The sequence below is a fragment of the Chlorocebus sabaeus genome, chromosome 25 (assembly GCF_047675955.1).
Source record: "Chlorocebus sabaeus isolate Y175 chromosome 25, mChlSab1.0.hap1, whole genome shotgun sequence".
Taxonomy (NCBI): Eukaryota; Metazoa; Chordata; class Mammalia; order Primates; family Cercopithecidae; genus Chlorocebus; species Chlorocebus sabaeus.
Window position 1 is genome coordinate 1,492,861 of NC_132928.1, and position 20,190 is coordinate 1,513,050.

Below are 20,190 nucleotides of genomic sequence, written 5' to 3' on the forward strand. Positions count from 1 at the left end.
ATTTTTTGAGACAAGATCTCACTCTATCACCCAGGCTGGAGTGTAGTGGCATGATCATGGTTCACTGCAGCCTCCATCTCTTAGGCTCAAGCAATCCTCCCACCTCAGTCTCCTGAGTAGCTGGGACTACAGGTGAGCACTGCCATGCCGGACTAATTTAAAAAATTTTTTTAGACTAGGTGTCACTATGTTGCCCAGACTGGTTTCAAACTCCTGGGCCCAAGCAATACTCCCACCTTGGCCTCTCAAAGTGCTGAGATTACAAGGGTGAACCACTGCACTCGACCTCAGCTTGTGTTTTGACAGAGATTCCCTTCAATATCAGGAACTAAAAAGAAACAAACAAACAAACAGCAGAAACCAAATAACGACTCCCAGACTTTACAGATTGACTCTGTGCTAGGCACTCCTTCAACACTTATCCAAGCCTGCACTTAGCTTAGGGATTAGCCCAAAGTGGACGCTTAGGATCTCCTCAGGTGTTTTCTGAGCATGCATCTTGCCCTGGGCATGCATGTGGCCTTCTAAATCCCCTTGTACACATGGGTGCTTTTGAATGCCCTGATTTTCCAAAGAAACTCTCACCAGCTTTTACTACTGGGTCTTAAGTGTTTTATTGTAGGTCTCAACTATAATCTTCTGCCCTAGGCGTCTGCAGGATGTGAGTTCACCTTGCTCTCTCTCTCTTTCTATATATATATATGACATGTATGTTTATATATGTAGTATTATATATAGTATTTATATATATACACAGTATATACACACACACACACACACACACACACACACACACACACACAGTATCTGCGATGTTTCCATCTGCATTCTGAGTTAGGCAAAACAAAGACAAGCACCTTGTATGAGTCCTTTGGGCCACCTCTCCCTAGGCCCTCAGACAGCTTAGGACAGACATGCACAATAATGTGCCAATCAGGTCTGGTATGCTCCCTCTTGTATGAGAGACCAGGGTCCCACACTGAGAATACTGACTTCCCTCTCCAGGACTGCTGCTGCACCAGGGAGAGAGTGGGCAAGGGCAAGTAAAAGGGCCATGGAGCCATCCTACCATTTTAAAGTCACCTGTTTCTTGATTCAGCATTTGTTTGGTTGCTGTGACCCTTTTACTGCTTCCCAGAATTCTGACAAAATTGATTCTGACCGTTTCTGCTTGTTTCTGGTGGGGTAGGGGCAAGAGATTGGCACTGCCTGCCTTGCTATTTTGCTTATGTCACATCCAATCAAGGTAGCCCTTTCTGTATTCCTTCTGCTGGTGATTTGTTGAGCTTCTTGGTTGTGAGAGTTGATAGTTCTCTTAAAATTTGAAAAAATTTTAGCCATTTTTACTTCAAATCTTTCTGTCCTCTCCCCTTTGGGGAGTACAATTACACAGGTGTTAAACTGCTTGAAATGGTTTCAGAGCTCACTGAAGCTTTCCTCTGTTTTCTACTGTCTCTTTTTTTAATCCATGTTTTCATTTGGAATAGTTTCTATTGCCAATTCATTAATCTTTTCTGCTGTAGTGTCTAATATGCTATTAATTCCATCCAGTGTATTTTTTTATTTGAAAATTTTAATCTCCATTTAGGTATTTTAAATATTTCCCACATGTCTCCTTCATATACTCTTTTTTTGTTTGTTTATTATTTTTTCTGTTTTGTTTCATTTTGTTCTGTTTTGTTTTTATTTTTGTTTTTTGAGGCAGAGTCCCGCTCTGCCACCCAGGCTGGAGTGCATTGGCGTGATCTCTGCTCACTGCAGCCTCCACCACTCAAGTTTGAGAGATTCTCCTGAGCCTCCTGAGTAGCTGGGACTACAGGTGTTTGCCACTACACCCGGCTAATTTTTGTATTTTTAGTAGAGACAGGGTTTCTCCATGTTGGCCAGGCTGGTCTCAACCTCCTGACCTTAAGCCATCCTCCCACCTGGGCCTCCCAAAATTCTGGAATTGCAGGCATGCACCACCGCACCCAGACCTCCTTCATATACTCTTGCTTTCCTCTATCTTCTTGGACATGTGGGGTGTATTTATAATAGTTGCGTAAATGATCTTATCTACTAATTATATTATCTCTTTCATTTCTAGATCTGGTTTTGTTGGTAATTTTTTTTTCTCATTATGGGTCATATTTTCCTGTTTATTTGCATGCCTAGTTATGTTTTATTGGATTATCTGGCATTGTGAACTTCATCTTGTTGAATGTTATTTCTTTAAATGTTTTTGAGCTTTGTTTTGGGATGCAATTTGATCCTTTCAAAGACTGCTTTTGAGTGTTTTTCAACAAGCACAGAGTGACTCATAGTCAAGGGCTCATTTGGCCATCTCTGTGTCCTTCTTGTCCTCTTCTCAATGTCCCATGAATTGCGAGGTTTTCTGAACTGGATATTAGCGACCTATTCCCAGTTTTGTGTGAGCTTCACCAATTTTTTCTCCTGCATTTCGGGTGGTTCTTTCCCCTGTCTTAGGTAGTTTTCTTGCCCTTGTGTACTGATCAGTCCCGGCGAGGACACTCTGCAGCCCTCTGCAACTCCCTCCTCTTCTCTAGTCTTCTGCCCTGTGAACTCCAGCCAGCTTGTCATAATAAAATATCTCAGGCTGGTGGGCTGAAACAACAGACATTTATGTTCTAAGTTCAGGAGGCCAGAATTCTGAGGTCAAGGTATGGGCAGGGCTGGTTTCTCCTGAGGCCTCCCCTTGTGGCTTGCAGATGCCACTTCCTTGCTATGTCCTCACATGGCCTTTCCTCTGTGCACACACAGCCCGGTGTCTGTGTGTACAGACTTCCTCTTCTTATAGGGGCATCAGTCAGATTGGATTAGGGATCCCCTCATGGCCTCATTTTAGCTCAATCACCTCTTTAAAGACCCTGTTTTCAAATCTGGTCACATTCTAAGGTACTGGGGGTTAGGACTTCAACATATGGATTTTGGGGGTAGGAAAGGGTCAGGACTCAGCCCAGAACAGCCTCTGGGACTCTGGCTCCGTCTCCTCAGGGAGACTACTGGCCCCTGCCTGGACCCACCTCACTCTGTCCCCTCTCAGGGCCTGTTGTCCTGTGCTGCTTGTTGGCTAATGTTGGGAATTGTGGTTCCATCCATTTTGTCTAGATTTTTTAGTTGTTTCACGAGGGAGGGTAAATTTGATCCTTTTTACTTAATCTCGGCTGGGAGTAGAAGTCTCACAATAGAGCTGCTTAACCCATCCTCTTGTTTTCCACTCCATCCTCATCCCAGCCCTGGCGGCCCTTAGCAGAGTCCCAGGTTGCTGCCCAGAGACCCTGCCGTCCATCCTCTTGTAGCTCTCTCTGCTGTGCCTTATCAGTTACCTCTTCTCTGTTTTTTTTCTTTCTTTCTTTCAAAGTTTTGTTGTAATCTCTTGAGCGAGCTTCTCCTGATCAACTTGTCCCTATGGGTCTTCTATGTTTTCATTCATTCATGACTATTTTAGTGAGATCTTGAAGAAGAAACCAGTGAGTGTTAAACAGATTAAACTGCTGTCTTCCACCAGACATTTCCTCATGTCTTTAAACAGTTAAAGTTTCTTGGAAGCATTATTTGAAAGCAGATGTTCTCCTGGGGGACATTTATAATGCTTGTAACTTTTCACTATTGTAAATAATGCTTTGATCACTGCCCTTGTGCAGAATGTTTTGTACATCTCTGTTACTTTTCTAGTATAAATGCTTAGAGACTGGGTCAAATCTTTGACAAAATTAAAACCTCTGAGGTATACTGCCAGATGGCCACCAAAATTTTGTATCATTCTACCCAGATACTACCAATGCTTTCTTCCTATGCTTACAAAGCACTTGCTTACTCTGGAATAAATAAAAAGTTTTCCTGTATTTCAATTATTTTAAAATCTCTTTAATCCACCTGAAAATTGTTTATGGCATAAGCTAGGGTATGACTTTATTTTTATTTGTGAAACAGTTAATTCACTCTCTTCAAAATGGTTTTCCATCGGCACATCTTTGTGGAACATTTCTCCTTCCTTCTCCTCCTCAAATTGAGCTGGTGCCATACCTGGGTGCTTCCAAGGGAGATATACAGGATAACACTGGCTTCTGGGCCTGGGGTCATGTCTGGCTGGGGAGGGGGAATCCCCAGGACCAAATGTTCTCCCAGAGCCCTGGAATCTACCCCAGTTTTATCCTGACAACCCTGCTATAATGACGTGTATATGGATACCAGAACCACTACTTACCAACCAATTCTAGACTATAGCACCTTTGCCCACTGCAAAGCTGACTCACACCTGAAGATGTCTTTATTATTATTATTATTTTTTAAGAGACAGGGTCTCACTCTATGTCCAGGCTGGAGGGCAGTGGCATGATCATAGCTCACTGTAGCCTCGACCTCCTGAACTCAAGCGATCCTCCTGCCTGAGCCTCCCAACATGCTGGGACTACAGGCTTGAGCCACTGCCCCCAGACAAGATGTCTTTACCATCATACCCCAGGGTATCTATCAGTCAGGGTTTGATTGGAGAAGTAAACAGCTTGGAGATGTGACAGAAATTTGACTTCATATCACTTTGGGAGCTGGTTATATGGTTATACTGTCTTTTTTTTTTTTTTTGAGACCGAGTGTCGCTCTGTTGCCCAGGCTGGAGTGCAGTGGCGTGATCTCGGCTCACTGCAAGCTCCACCTCCTGGGTTCATGCCATTCTCTTGCCTCAGCCTCCCGAGTAGCTGGGACTACAGGTGCCCGCCACCTCACCCAGCTAATTTTTTGTACTTTTAGTAGAGACGGGGTTTCACTGTGTTAGCCAGGGTGGTCTTGATCTCTGACCTCGTGATCCGCCTGCCTTGGCCTCCCAAAGTGCTGGGATTACAGGCATGAGACACCGCGCCCGGCTTTTTATTTTTTTATTTTTTATTTTTTGAGACAGAGTTTTGCTCTTGTTGCTCAAGGCGGAGTGCAGTGGCATGGTCTCAGCTCACTGCAACCTCCAGCTCCTGGGTTCAAGCGATTCTCCTGCCTCAGCCTCCCAAGTAGCTGGGATTATAGGCACCTGCCACCAAACCCGGCTAATTCTTTTGTGTTTTTAGTAGAGATAGGGTTTCACTATGTTGGCCAGGCTAGTCTTGAACTCCTGACCTCAGGTGATCTGCCTGCCTTGGCCTCCCAAAGTATTGGGATTACAAGTGTGAGCCACCGTGCTTGGCCTATACTGTTTCTTGAAAGCTGTTGACTTGGAAGTTCGTGGAATGGGAAGATGGGAGTGGAAGATGGGCATGAGGTGGACATGAGGCTCCTGTGAGGCAGAGTCACGGCCCAGGAAGGTGCAGCAGGACCCGGAGGGATCTCCTGCCACCTCCCAGACTTCACCTTCAGTGATGGGTCCATGCAGGACAGGATGCTGCCTTTTGTATTGCATTAAACACCCGCTGGCTGGCCAGGGTTGTGGGGGGCAGGGCCAAGGCAAAAGATCCAGCAGGAAAGCTGAGTGCAGTGGTTCATGCCTGTAATCCCAGCACTTGGGGAAGCCAAGGTAGGAGGATCACTTGAGGCTGCAGTAAGCCATGATCACACCTCTGTACTCCAGCCTGGGTGACAGGGTGAGATCCTATCTCAATAAAATAAAATAATAAAATAAAATAAAATAAAATAAAATAAAATAATAAAATATAAAGTAAAATAAAATAAAATAGTAAGATGCAGCAGGAGTAGGGAGCCATGGACCTAGCCACTGTCCCATGCTCTCTGTTGGGTGGGACACATCTGCCTGTGCCTGCATCCAGGCTTAAAGACACAAGGTACTCCTTTACCCAAATCTCAGGCAAAAATGTTCCAGGGGTCCATACTCCCTGGAATCTTGTTCTAGCTCAGGGAGTCAATTAAATTTGGCAGAGAGGCTCAGCGGGGTGAAGGGGTCACTCACAGGCCTCCTTGGCCTCAAAGGCTGAGCCTGTCACATGTTGAGAAGAGCTACTAGTTCAGAGCCAACCCTGGAGGCTGTTGGCCCCACCCTCAGGGACATGCCCATGCGCAAGTGAAGAGCTCAGCATCTTCCTGCTTGTCCACACCCTCCTCCCAGGAGAAGCAGTGAGCACCCTTGGACCAGGGGCCCTTGACTAGATTTGGGCTGCTTTGGGGTTTAGAGGGACAAGTACTTGGTGCCCGGAAGGGCCTGGATGCAGGAATTCATGCCCCTTGAGGCCCACTAGGGAGCTGTAGTCATGGGCGGGAGTCCCAGCCATGGGAAGGTGAAAAGGCAGGCAGAATCTAGAGCTGCTTTTAGTTGGATTACTGCTCAAAGCTCCAGCCAAGATGAAAAAGGAAACTTCGCAGATGTGAATCTTGAGTCTGGAGAGCATCTGGGGAGAGAAGGGCTGCCAACCCAGTGGGAGCACCACAACCTGGCCCAGCACCTCACCTGCCTCCCCAAGGGGCTGGCCAGCTTCATGCTTGGTGTCCTCATCTTCCACCATGAGGTTAGAGAGTGCATCCTGTGTGACTTTGATTCTTTTAAATTCATTGAGGTGTATAGTGTGTTCCATCTTGGCAAATGTTCCATGGGCATTTGAAAAGAATGTATATTCTGCTGTTGTTGGGTGGAGTGTTCTATGGGTGTCAAGCAGACCCTCCAGGTCAATGGTATTATTGAGTTCTTCTATATCCTTGCTGATTTTCTTAGAGTAGTTCTATCAACTTCTGACAGAGAGATTTTGACTCCTCCACTATAATTGTGGATTTGGCTACATCTTCAGCTCTATGAGTTTTTGCTTCATGGATTTTGAGGCTCTGTTGTTTGGTATGTACACATTTGGAAACAAAAATGAAACTATAACATATCAAAATATATGGGATTCAGCTAAAGCAGTGCTGAGAGGGACATTTGTAATAGTAAATGCTAGAAAAGAGGGAAGCTCTCAAATCAATATTCTAAATTCCCACCTCAAAAAACTAGGAAAAGAGGAGCAAAATGAAACAAAAGCGAGATGATGGATGAAAATAATAAAAAGAAGAAAAATAAGTAAATGAAATAAAAAACAGAGAAACAATAGAGAAATATCAATGAAACAAAAATTTGGCTTTAAAAACTAAAATCAGGGCCGGGCACGGTGGCGCACGCCTGTAATCCCAGTACTTTGGGAGGCTGAGGCGGGCAGATCACCTGATGTTGCAAGTTTGAGACTAGCCTGACCAACATGGAGAAATTCTGTCTCTACTAAAAAAAGATTACAAAATTAGCCTGGCATGGTGCCGCATGCCTGTAATCCCAGTTACTCGGGAGGCTGAGGCAGGAGAATCACTTGAACCCGGGAGGCGGAGGTTGCGGTGAGCCGAGATTGTGCCATTGCACTCCAGCCTTGGCAACAAGATTGAAACTCCATCTAAATAATAATAATAATAATAATAATAATAATAATAATAATATAAAAGAATAAAATCAGTAACATTTATAAACCTGTAGTAAGATTGAAAAAGACAAAAGGAGACAAGACACAAATCACCAATATTATGAATGAAACTGGAGATATTACTACAGATCCTGCAACATTACAAGAATAATCAGGTAACACCATGAACATTTCTACTCTCATAAATTGAGAAGCTTAAGAAAAATGGACCCATTCCTCACAAATGACAGACTAGCAAAACTCCATCAAAATGAAACAGACAACTTGAATAGTCGTATGGCCATTTTTAAAAAATTGATGTAAATAAACATTCCTTCCCCAAATGTCCAAGGCCAGATGGTTTCACTGGAGACTTTTACTACACATTTAAAGAAGAAATAAGTCCAGGAATAGTGGCTTATGTCTGTAATCTCAGCACTTTGGGAGGCTGAAGTGGGAAGATCACTTGAGCTCAGGAGTTCAAGACCAGCTTGGGCAACACAGTGAGAATCTGTCTCTGTACTTTTTAAAAAAGGAAAAATAAAGAAAAATTTATACAATTTATTCTAGGAAGTTTATGCAATTTATTCTAGAAAATAGAAGTGGTGGGAATCAATCCCAACTCATTTTTAATATCCCTTACAAACTTAGAAGCAAAAATCCTCAACACAATATTAGCAAATTGAGTTCAGCAATATATAAAAAGAATTATATACCATGACCCCGTGGGATTAATTCCAGGTATGTAAGGCTAGGTCAATGTTTGAAAGTCAATGTAATCCATCATATCGACAGGCTAAAGAAGAAAAAGCGTATGATTGTATTGATGCAGAAAGAGCATTTGGAAAAATGTAACACCCACTAATGACAAAATCTCTTAGAAAAATAGGAACACCCATTAAATAACAAAATCTCTTAGCAAACTAGGAACAGAGGGGGACTTTAAAAATATATTTTGTATTAAAAATATAAAAATCTTTATAGCTAATGTCATAATTAATGATAAAAGAGGAATGCTTTCTCCATAAGATCAAGAACAAGGCAAGGATGTCAGCTCTCATCACTCTTATTAACACAATACTGAATGTTCTAGCCAGTGTAATAAGGCAAGAAAAGGAAATAAAAGGTATACAGATAGAAAAGGAAGAAATAAAACTCTTCCTATTGGCAGAGGACATGATTATCTACATAGGAATACCAATGAATCCTAAAAAATAAGCCTTGTAGAACTAATAAATGGGTTCTGTAGGGCTGCAAGATAAAATATCAACACACAAAAATAATCTTATTTCTATATACTTATAGTGAACATGTGGAAGCTGAAATAAATATAAAAACACACCATTTTCAGTCACTCCAAAGAAAATGAAGTATTTAGTTACACTTAACAAAAACATGTATAGGATCAAGTATGTGTTGAAATTGCAAAATAATAATGAAAGAAGTAAAAAACAAAAACCCTAAATAAATAGGAGTGCTATGTTCATGGATTGCAAGACTCAAATAGCAAAGATGCCAATTGTTCCCACATTGATCTGTAGGTTTAATGTAGTTCCTATCAAATCCTCAGCCAATTTGTGGGTTTAGACAAGTTTATTCTAAAATGTATGGGAAGGCCCACTTTTTGATGGGGTTGTTTTTTTCTTGCAAATTTGTTTGAGCTCTTTGTAGGTTCTGGATATTAGGGCAAAGGATATGAACAGACACTTCTCAAAAGAAGACATTTATGCAGCCAACAGACACACAAAAAAATGCTCATCATCACTGGCCATCAGAGAAACGCAAATCAAAACCACAATGAGATACCATCTCACACCAGTTAGAATGGCGATCATTAAAAAGTCAGGAAACAACAAGTGCTGGAGAGGATGTGGAGAAATAGGAACACTTTTACACTGTTGGTGGGACTGCAAACTAGTTCAACCATTGTGGAAGACAGTGTGGCGATTCCTCAAGGATCTAGAAGTGGAATACCATTTGACCCAGCCATCCCATTACTGGGTATATACCCATAGGATTATAAATCATGCTGCTATAAAGACACATGCACATGTATGTTTATTGTGGCACTATTCACAATAGCAAAGACTTGGAACCAACCCAAATGTCCATCCATGGCAGACTGGATTAAGAAAATGTGGCACATATACACCATGGAATACTATGCAGCCATAAAAAAGGATGACCCGTGTCCTTTGTAGGGACATGGATGCAGCTGGAAACCATCATTCTCAGCAAACTGTCACAAGAACAGAAAACCAAACACTGCATGTTCTCACTCATAGGTGGGAATTGAACAATGAGAACACTTGGACACAGGAAGGGGAACATCACACACCGGGGCCTGTTGTGCAGTGCGGGGAGTGGGGAGGGATAGCATTAGGAGATACACCTAATGTAAATGACGAGTTAATGGGTGCAGCACACCAACATGGCACATGTATACATATGTAACAAATCTGCAGGTTGTGCACATGTAACCTAGAACATAAAGTATAAAAAAATAAAGTGTATGGGAAGGCACAGACCCTAACTACCTAAAATTATCTTAGAAAAGAAGAATAAAATGAGAAGAATTGCTCTACCTGATGGTAAGTCTTCCTATAGTATATGGCTACTGAAACCAAGACAGTGTGGTAACAGCTGAGGGACAGACATATAGATCAATGGAACATAGAACCCAGAAATAGCTCCATCGAAATATCCACAACTGATTCTTCTTATAAGGGTTCAAAAGCAATTCAGTAGAGAAAAGGCAGCCCTTTTAACAAATGGTGCTGGAGTAACTGGATAGCCATTGGCAAACAAAAACAAAAACAAAACACTGAATCTGAACCTAAATCTCACACCTTACCCAAAAAATAACGTAAAATGGATCACAGGCTTAAATGTAACTGTAAAACTATAAAACACATAAAATAAATGAGAGAAAATCTTCAAAATCTATGGCTAGGCCAAGAGTTCTCAGACTTGACACCAAAAGCATGATCCACAAAAGGAAATATTGTTAAGTGGGACTTCATCAAATTAAAAAGTTTTGCTCTGCAAAAGTCCACGTGAAGAGTATGAAAAGACAAGCTGCAGACTGGAAGGGCATATTTGTAAACCACATTTGCAAAGGAGTTATACCTAAAATATATAAAGAACTCTCAAAAATCAACATTAAAAATCCAGTTAGAGAGTGGGCAGGAGCATATGTTCTCAGGACCTTCAGAAGTTTTTTGCCTCCATGGGCAAAAATAATAAATTATATATATTTTAAAAAATATATATATATAAATATATATATTTAAATATATATTATATATATATTTAAAACACATATTTTTATATATATTTATATATATATTTATATATATATGTATATATTTTTTTTGAGACGGAGTCTTGCTCTGTCGCCCAGGCTGGAGTGCAGCGGTGGGATCTCAGCTCACTGCAAGCTCCGCCTCCCGGGTTTACACCATTCTCCTGCCTCAGCCTCCCGAGTAGTTGGGACTACAGGCACCCGCCACCTCGCCCGGCTATTTTTTTTTGTATTTTTTTAGTAAAGACGGGGTTTCACCATGTTAGCCAGGATGGTCTCGATCTCCTGACCTCGTGATCCGCCCGTCTCGGCCTCCCAAAGTGCTGGGATTACAGGCTTGAGCCACCGCGCCCGGCCTATTTAAAATATTTTTAAAAATTAAAATAAAAAGGAAAATGAGCAAAAAACAAACAGGCATTCCATCAAGAGGATACACACATGGCAAATAAAAATCATGAATGTTCAATGTAATTAGCCATGAAGAAAATGCAAATTAAACCCACAATGATACATGACTGCACATCTATCAGAATGGCTGAAATAAAAAAGTGACAACTACAAATCCCAGTGAGTGTGTGGAGAAACTGGATCACTCCTTCACTGTTGGTGAGGGTGTAAAATGTGCCTGCTGGCACAGTCCCTCTGGAAGACAGTTTGTAGATTTTTACAAAACTCAACATGCAGTTGCCCTGTGACCTAGTCTTTGCTTTCTTGGGCATATTTCCTAGAGATATGAAACTTATGTTCACAAATACATGGACTTGAATGCTTAGAGCAGTTTTATTTGTAACAGTCAGAAACTGGAAACAGCCCAGATTCCAGGGGTGAATGGTGAAATGCACTGTGGTATATCTGTAGAGTGGAATATTATGCAGCAGTGAAAAGTCATGAACTATTGATCCATTTGGGTGGATCTCAAGGGAATTTTGCTGAGTAAAAAAGTGAATCCCAAAGAGTTACCTGCTGTAGGATTCCAGGTAAATGGCATCCTCGAAAAGACAAAATGAGAGATGGAGAACAGATGAGTGGGTTCCTGGGTTGGGCCGTGTCTACGCAACAGCAGCATGAGGGGTCTCATTCTGATGGAAATGTCCAGTATCTTGATTGTGGCAGTGGACACATGAAGCTAGCACAGAACTAAACACCCACACACAAAAATGAGTGCCTGTAACAAGGTCAGTGGAGTGTATCAATGTCAACTTCCTGGCTGTCATAACATCCTAGAGTTTTGCAAGCGGTTACATTGGGGAAAACCAGGGGAAAGGTACCAGGGGTCTCTCTGCACTATTTCTATGCAAGTGTCCAGTATGCATCTGACAGAGGACATGGTACTATCCATGAGAATAAGCAAGAGAGGTCCTGTGCTGGATGCCGCCTGAGGGGTGTGTGTGTGCTGGCGGGGATGCAGGCACCTTCTCTAGCTGATCCGCAGGGTGCAGCCCTGCCTTGCAGGGAGCCAGGCTCCGCAGAGGCCCCTGGGCTGGGCTCAGCCTCCCAGGCCTGACCTTGTGAGCCCAGGAGCTATTCTGTGTCTGTGTGTCTGTGTGTCTTTCTCTCTCTCTCACGCGCGCGCACGTGCGTGCACACACACACACACACACACACACACACACACACGGCGCAGCCCGTGAGCTCATTTTGCCCATGGCTGGCAGTCTGGGTGGGTTGCTTCTGCTTGAGCTCTTTGTCCAGCTCCATTTCAAATGACTCATGAGTGGTTTTTGCCCTCTCCCCTAGGGACACCCTCTGCCTGGCCTCATAAATCTTCCCAAGGAGGCAACGTTTCCTGATAAGCAACCTCTCACCCCACTCCTCCAAGACCACCCAAGAGATTGCCCCCCCTTCCCTGGGCGGTGCCAACAGCTTCCCCGCCCTGAGCCTCCCCATGGTCTCTTGAGCTCAGAGCGGTGGTATGCAGCTCCCTGGAACCCCATCCTCATGTACTCTGTTAGCTGGGCCAGGTCCAGAGAGGAGCACATCAGCTGGGGAGGTGGCCTTGGTGGGCGTGGTGGGGGGGACGCCTTTGCCCAGTAGTGTGACCTGGCGGTGCCTACACTGTGGCAGCTCAGGCAGCCCTGCCGCACACCCCTCCTGCACAGGCTTAATCAGGGGCTTGTGGCTGTGGGGATTTCTGCTCTTTGTCCTCCCTGCCCCAAGGGAAAAGCTCCCTTTCTCTCACTGGTTCATACTGTCTCCCTCTCTCTCACATGCTGTTATTCTGTTTCTCATTTTCTATCTCATTCATTTATTGTCTTTCCCTCTCTATCTCTTTTTGTCTCTCATTCTCTGTCTTCGTATCTCTCTCCGTCTCTTTTGTCTCCCTCTCATTCTGTCTCTCTTCATCTTTCATTAATTCCATGTCTTTCATTCATTCTGTCTCTCCATCTCTGTCTCTCATTCTCTTTCTCATTCTCTTTTTCTTTCCCTTTCTTCATCTCTGTCTCTCTTTCCATCTCTCTCTCTCTCTGTGACTCTGGCCCAGGGAGCATGGGACTGAAGAGGTTGGATCACTGGACTGGAAAGGTGGAGACAGGAGCTGCCAGGATCCTCACCCAGCCCAGTTGCTGTGCATGGCCAGGGACAGCGGGGCAGGAGTGGCCCTGGGGAGGAGGTGTCACTGTTTCTCAAGGGTCCTGCCTCCTGAGCTTTCTGGCAAGGCCTAGGGGAACAAGCACTTATTTCTTCCCAGCCACATGGTGACTTGAGTGGATCCAAGGACATGCTTCTGAGACTTGCTTCTGTTTTGGTGGGGGCACCCTGGCTTTCGAAAGGGGCCCACCATTGGGGGTGTGTGAGCCCAGAGCCCTCCAAGCCCCTCACAACCCACACCACTTCCCTGAGGAATCCAGACTGGGCCTGGAAGGGAGGTGGGGATGAGCCTGGTCTCGGGGAGTGGCTGCCTTTGTCCAGCAGGGCGACCCAGCAGCACCCAGACACCGCGGCAGCTCAGGCAGCCCCTGTACATGCTGCCCTGTGTGGACACAGTCAGGGTCTGCGGCTGTGGGGGATTCAGCACTTCACAGGGCAGGGGTCTGCACGAAGACAGATGTTTGCAAGAGCGCCTGGACCTGATGAGCATTCATAGGCGGCTTTTGGGTTTTCTCTCTACATGGTGAGGTTCCTTCCTGAGCCCATGCCTCCTCCCTGGTGCTGACACAACCTGTTAGGGCTGTGCCTTCCCTACTCCTTGGAAAGCATACTGAACCCTAGTGGGGGGTAGAGCAAGAAAAACCCAGCCTGGCCTTAAACACTTCTTGCAATCCCTTGGGGCTTCTGCCAGCTACCCAGCGCATCCATTACAATTACACATCTGGAGCTGGGGAAACCACCACAGGAGGGGCTCCAGGAGCTGTGGGACCAACTAGGAGTTCACTGAGCTACAATTCCATGGGTTCCAGGACCTCCACAAGCCCCTGCTGTGCCTGGGGCCACTGTGGCCTGCTGGGTCTCCTGGAATTGATGTCGGTTCAGGGCTGTGTCCAGCTATCCCAGAAAGGTCTGATTATCTCCTCTCCCCACTGCATGTTCACCCTGGTAAAAGGCCAGAAGTGCCTTTGGGGAAGGCTGGGAGAAAGATAAGAACAGTAAGCTTTTGGTAGCGCAGCGGGTCCCCCTCAAGGGGGCTCAGCCTCCCCTCCATCCAGGGGGTTCTGGGTCTGCAAACTGGCTCAAATTTGGGACTTGACTGAGGAGCTTGGACTTTGGATTTATATATATATACACACACACACACATATATACACACATATATGTATACACACACACACATATACACACATATATATATACACACACACACACACACACATATATATATATTTTTCAGACAGGGTCTCTGTTGCCCAGGCTGAAGTGCACTGGTGCAGTCATAGCTCAGTGCAGCCTTGAACTCCTGGGCTCAAGCAATCCTCCTTCCTCAGCCTCCTGAGTAGCTGGGACTACAGGCATACACTATGATGGCCAGCTAACTTATTTTATTTATTTATTTATTTATTTATTTACATTTTTAGTAGAGATGGGGTTTCGCCATGTTGGCCAGGCTGGTCTCGAACTCCTGGCCTCAAGTGATTCACCCGCTTCTGCTTCCAAAAATGCTGGGATTACAGGTGTGAGCCACTGTGCCTGGCCCAGCTAATTTGCTAATCTGTTTTTCTTCTTTTCTTTCTTTTTTTTTTTTTAGATGGAGTTTTGCTCTTGCTGCCCAGGCTGGAGTGCAATGGCGCGATCTCGGCTCACTGCAACCTCCGCCCCCTGGGTTCAAGCGATTCTCCTGCCTTAGCCTCCAGAGTAGCTAGGATTACAGGCACCTGCCACCAAGCCTGGCTAATGTTTTTTGTATTTTTAGTAGAGACAGGGTTTCACCATGTTGGTCAGGCCAGACTAGAACTCCTGACCTCAGGTGATCCACCCACCTCAGCCTCCTAAAGTGCTGGGATTACAGGCGTGAGCCACCATGCCTGGCTTATTTTATTTTTTTATAGACACAGGGTCTCGCTATGTGTCTATAGCTGGTTTCAAACTCTGGGCTTCAAACGAACCTCCAGCCTTGGCCTCCCAAAGTGCTGGGAGTAGAGGGGTAAGCCACCACGCCTGTCCTGTTTTTGACTAGAGTTAGACTTCTGTTCACCTGACCGTGGGCCCAGTGATGGTTTGTCCTGCCTACTCCCCTCCCCTTACCTGGAGAGCTTCTTAGGCCTGGGAGGCCATGGGGAGTTGTTGGGGTACAATGTAGCTTCTAGTCAGAGAACCGCAAGCCCCTGCCTCTCCAATAGAAATATAGGGGCCAGACTGCAGTATGGCAGATGAGAATAAAAAAGCCCACACTTCCAGGGAAACGTCTCCCCCTCGAACTGTGCGCAGGGTTTTCTGGATATGGTTTGAGAGAAGCAGAGGGTGGGGGCAGGTACTTGCCTTCTTAGCGCAGTGTGCCCTTGGGCAGGTGAATGCTGCCCTCTGGGAAGGGCCACTAGTGGCTGTGGCTGAAGCAGCAGGCAGGCCACGGTGGGCGAGGGCAGCCAGACATGAAAGGGAGTTTGAGCCTGGGAGATTAGTGGGAGGGAGTGTAATTCTCCCTGGGTCCAGGTAGGCTGAGGTGACTGCCTCTATCTGCCACCATCATCCTAGGTGTAGTGAGGTAAGAACTGAGCCAGCCCTGCCAGACCTCAGGTGTATCTCTGACATTACCCTGCTGGGGCACTGGGCCCTACCACTCATGTGCCCTGGGTCCTGTCAGCCACATGCCCTGGGCTCCTGGGCGTTCTGATAGGCTCCTGGCTGGAGCTGGGCCAGAGCTTCAAGTGGGGGTCTGGTGGGACCACTCAGGGATGGCCTGCCTGCCACTCCCACCACCAAAAGCTGCCATGAGCTGACAGCCTCCCTTCTCTGGGGAAACAGCAGGGTCCTTCCATGGGTGTCAGATCATCCTTCTCAGCAGCCTCTTGCACCAAATGTGGTCCTGAGAGTCCACGGCTGGGACTAGAGCCCTCTACCCGTCAGCCGGCCAGGCAGCTGCCTCCTTCCTTTGGGGACCACTAAACTGTCGCTGGGAGAGCGATTCAGTGGAAGGGAGCTCTGTGGTGCCAGAGGCGCTTTTGATGCACATTTACAATCTCACATGTCTTCTTCTTGGAGGCAACCTCCGGGCCTTTAAGCATGCCATTGCAGAGGGAGGTCTCCCGTCCCGTCTGCTTCCCACTGCTGCCTCTCACCTCCTGGCACTAGAGCCAGACTTTGGGGGCTCACTGGAGCCCATTGCCGTGGGGCGGGTGGGCCTCCCACTGGGGTCGCTTGCAGCCTAGGTGGGCTGGGCTGCTGTCTGCACTCCCTCTGCTAAGCCAGTCCCATTTCAAGGGAGGTGGCCCAGCCCCTCGTGAGCAAAAGACGACAAATGAGTGCCCTCTCCCTACGGGAGGGGGTCTTATGGATGGGGAAGGATGTGAGACCAGTCACACCTAGTGGAAAAGCAGAACCAGGGGCCAGGGCTCCCACACAGGACATCATGCCTTAGAGGAAAGCCACCACTTTGGATGGGTCTCAGACGGGGAAACCGAGGCCCCGAGAGGGAGTGACTGCCCAAGCCTGGTCTCCTCCCTTCCCCATTCTTGCTTTGCCCCACATGCACCTGGAGCTCACCTGGCAAGCTGGCCTTCAGGCACTCAGAAAGGTTGTGCTCACCGGGGTGACCCACATGGCCAGGCTTTCCCAGGGAAGCAGGGCTGGGAGCCCAAGGGGTGGTGAGGGTGGCTCAGACCCTCGTGGGGGCCATTTTCTGCTGTTCCTATCGTCTTTGTTTTTCCTCTGAGGACCCCTCATATTTGCCTCTGTCGCTGAAACTGGCAGGGTTTCAGAGCCTTCCAGGAGCATGTGCTCCACCCCCCAGGCTCTGCGGTCACTGTGCCAGAATCAGTCCCTGCCGGCGCAGACGGCACTGCCTAGAGAGTTGGCACCACAGCCCAGGTCTCTGAGGCCCCTGCAGCACGTGGCTGGGCAGGCTCGCTGGCCCTGTGTCCTCAGCTTTGGCAGCCTAGCCCGTGTTGGAGGCACCGCCCTGCACTGACCAGGGTCTGCAGGTGACAGGCATGCCACCGCCAGCCTGGACCCCAAGCCCTGTTCTTCTGTCCCTTTTTGCGTGGCACAGAGGCCCCATCCAGGGAACTTACAAGCCTTCTCCTGGATGCCACCGCCAGGTCTGTCTGGAATGTGTGCACCTGTATCCTAATGCCAGCTCTGGGTCCTCTGACACCATTCTGCTTCAGAAGCAGCTCCGAATCCGTATCAGCAGAGGGGATGAGTCCCTGGGCTGTGACTGTGCGCTTCTAGCTACCTGGGCGTGCACCTTCCATCCCAGGAGTCCTCTTTCTCCCCCGTCCCGGACAGGAAACAGGCTCCGGAGAAGGGCGTTGCCCGATGGCTGGTGTGGCATTGACTTAGCCGCTAGCTCCCCTCCCACAATTTAAGAATGGGGAGACCACTAGGATTCCAAAAGGTAGAGCTACTCACCTCACAGCCCTAGCAGGCTATGTCGCGTCATTCCCAGGCCGAAAGCGGCCACAGTCCCCGCCAGAAAGGAGCGATTCTCTGGCCCCGCTCCTTGAGGGGCTCAGCATCTGCAAGAGGAGCAGGCATCACCGGCTGGCCCAACTCCTCCTCACCAAGGTTCCCCGGAGCATCAGCGCAGCGCGCAGCTCGGGGCAGACGGCCGGGTCCTCTGTGGAACCATCCCCGACCGTCCCGGCCTGGAGCCCCGCCGGCAGCTAACCCGGCCGCCAACGCCTCCCTTCCCCTCCCCCTCAATCCCGCCCCCGGGGCCGCTCCAAGCTCCCACCGCAGCGCCCCCAACGCTCTACCTGCTTCCCGATGCCCGCCCCGGTCCCCTAATGCCGTCTCGCCGTAGTCGCCCCGGATTCTCGCACGCCCCGCCCTCAGTTCTCACCGCTCCCCGCCTCCCTTTCCTCCAACCCCGCCGGGAAGGGCGCGCCCGAGACCCGCGCCGGGAGCGGCGGCCCGGGCCCCGAGCGGCCGGGAGGGGCGGGCGGACGGGCGCGCGCGGCTCGGGTTTCGGCCCGCCCCCGGCGCCGGCGTGATCCCCTCCCGGGCGCGGGGCGGGGCCGGGCCCAGCTGGCCGCGCTCCGGGCGCTATAAGAGGGCGGCGGCCGCGGCGCGCCCTGCGCGGAGCTGGGAGCGCGATGGTCGGCCGCCGCGGTGCGGCAAGATGCTGGATGGGTCCCCGCTGGCGCGCTGGCTGGCCGCGGCCTTCGGGCTGACGCTGCTGCTCGCCGCGCTGCGCCCTTCTGCCGCCTACTTCGGGTAGGTGCCTTCGGCGGCCGGCGCGCACTGGTGGGCGGGGGCGGCGGGGCCGGGGCGGGGTCGTCCGGAGTCCCCGAGGCACCCAGGGTGGCTGGGCCGGGGCGCGGCGGGGCCGCCTGGTTGCCTGGCGCTGTTTGTTTGCGGCGTGCGAGTCGCTCCGTCCGCGGCGTGTCACGGGTAGAGAGGCGGGTGGACCCGTCGGGCTTGCGCTGGGCCGCGGTCCTCCGTGACCGCAGAGTCGTCGTCGTCGTAGTCGCCGCAGCCGCCGTGAGCCGGACTGCCTCGCGCTTAGGGACTGGGATCAGGTCCCGGCTTCCTTGGGCCGCCCTGTCCTTGCCAAAAGGCTGGAGCCTGAGTCCTCAGCCCCTGGCCATCGCCCACCTAGCAGCTTCCCCCCTTTCTCTTCTCGAGAAGTTAATTTAACAATAACAAAAATACGTACAAAATCCAGATGTTCCTCTTTCTGAGCCCCAAACGGGGAGAGAGAGAGAGAAAGAAAGAAAGAGAGAGAAACCCTCCAAGCTGGAGGAATTTATTTATTTTTTTGCGCTTTGCTTCTGACGCTGTGGCCCGGGCCTCGGCCCGCGGTAGCGCGTCCATGGGACCTGGCCGGGAGCGCAGGGCCCCGCCGGGGCGTCCCGCGGTGTCACTGCCGGTGCTCGCGTGTCTCTGCAGTAGCGCTTTGCGGGGCTGTCGGCGCGTCTCTCTCTTCCTTTCTTTCCCTTCTTTCTTCCCTCCCCCTCTGCCAAGTCTGGGATGCCCAGTCCAGCGACCTTTACAGGGACCCTCGCTGCGTTTTGGGCACGCTGAGGTGCAGGGTGGCACCGTGCAAGGCAGCGCCCCGGGCCTCACCGCCACCCTCCCGCCTCCTACCCCGAGCGCTGCCTCTGGGAGCCCTGGCTGGCCTTCGGATCCCAGCCCTCGACCTGGACGCCCTGGGCCGCTCCCTGGGCCGCCGCCCTCCGCCGGTCACCTGTTCCCGGCCCTCTGGCCTGAGCGCCAGCGCGCGGCGGGCTGGCCGGCAGAGGGCCCCGTTGGTCCAGGAATCTGGCACCCGCCCGGGCAGGGAGAGGCCGCCTGGGCCGAGGAGCCCTGCAGGTGTATCCTGTTCTCAAAGAAAATAAAATATTTTCATGGGAAACTTTCCCTTTGTGTTTTTCTTTCTCCCCCTTTCTTCTCTCTGTTCCTTTCTTCTGGGTCGTCTTCCAGGGTCAGCCCAGTGTCTCAGTTCCCTGGGGCCCCCACCCGCAGCCCTCTCCTGGCTCTGACTGTGGGTACGGCCCTGGGCCTGGGCTGGCACGCCACGGCACGCCATCTGTGCAGCCCGTAGCCTCACCCGGGAGGGCAGGAGGGAGGGCCACAGGTCCGCGGTGAGTCACCGTGGCCTCGTCAGCCAGCTGTGCTTCCCTGCTCTCCGGCCCAACGGAGGCTCTGCTTCTGGGGCTCAGGACACACCCTAGGCTTGTCCGGGCTGCAGCGGCTTTGTCCCTGCTGTGATCCGATTCCTGGAGAGGGGGTGGGGCTGGGTCCTGGCCTCTCCGTCTCTGACCTATCTCTGGGGTTTGTGCTCTGGAGAAGGTCAAGGGGCTCTGCTGCTTTGTGTGTGTGTGTTTCAGCTCTCTTGCAGACAGTGAAGTCCAGGCTGGTGCCAGGCGCATAGCAAGGACTTAAGTGCTGTTGTGGCTTTTCTGGCGAGGCCCCTTGGCCCTGCTTCTTGGCTCCAAAGGA

At 49.3% G+C, this 20,190-nt stretch overlaps 1 protein-coding gene and 1 long non-coding RNA gene across 2 annotated transcripts in view; one reads left to right on the forward strand and one right to left on the reverse strand.

The window, feature by feature from the left end:
* Window positions 1–10,825: 10,825 nt before the first annotated feature.
* LOC140710225 (uncharacterized) lies at window positions 10,826–18,114 on the reverse strand. The gene is made up of 3 exons (XR_012091162.1): window positions 18,003–18,114; window positions 17,656–17,762; window positions 10,826–11,793 (listed from the first exon to the last, which is right to left on the reverse strand). It is a non-coding gene; the product is annotated as an uncharacterized lncRNA (long non-coding RNA).
* A 173-nt stretch (window positions 18,115–18,287) lies between these two features.
* The window catches only part of WNT9A (Wnt family member 9A), a 29,396-nt gene continuing 27,493 nt past the window's right edge, over window positions 18,288–20,190 (forward strand). Inside the window, exon 1 of the mRNA XM_007988213.3 lies at window positions 18,288–18,462. Within this exon, the coding sequence (XP_007986404.3) occupies window positions 18,368–18,462 (95 nt within the window). The 5' untranslated portion in view covers window positions 18,288–18,367. The remainder of the gene's footprint in view (window positions 18,463–20,190) is intronic.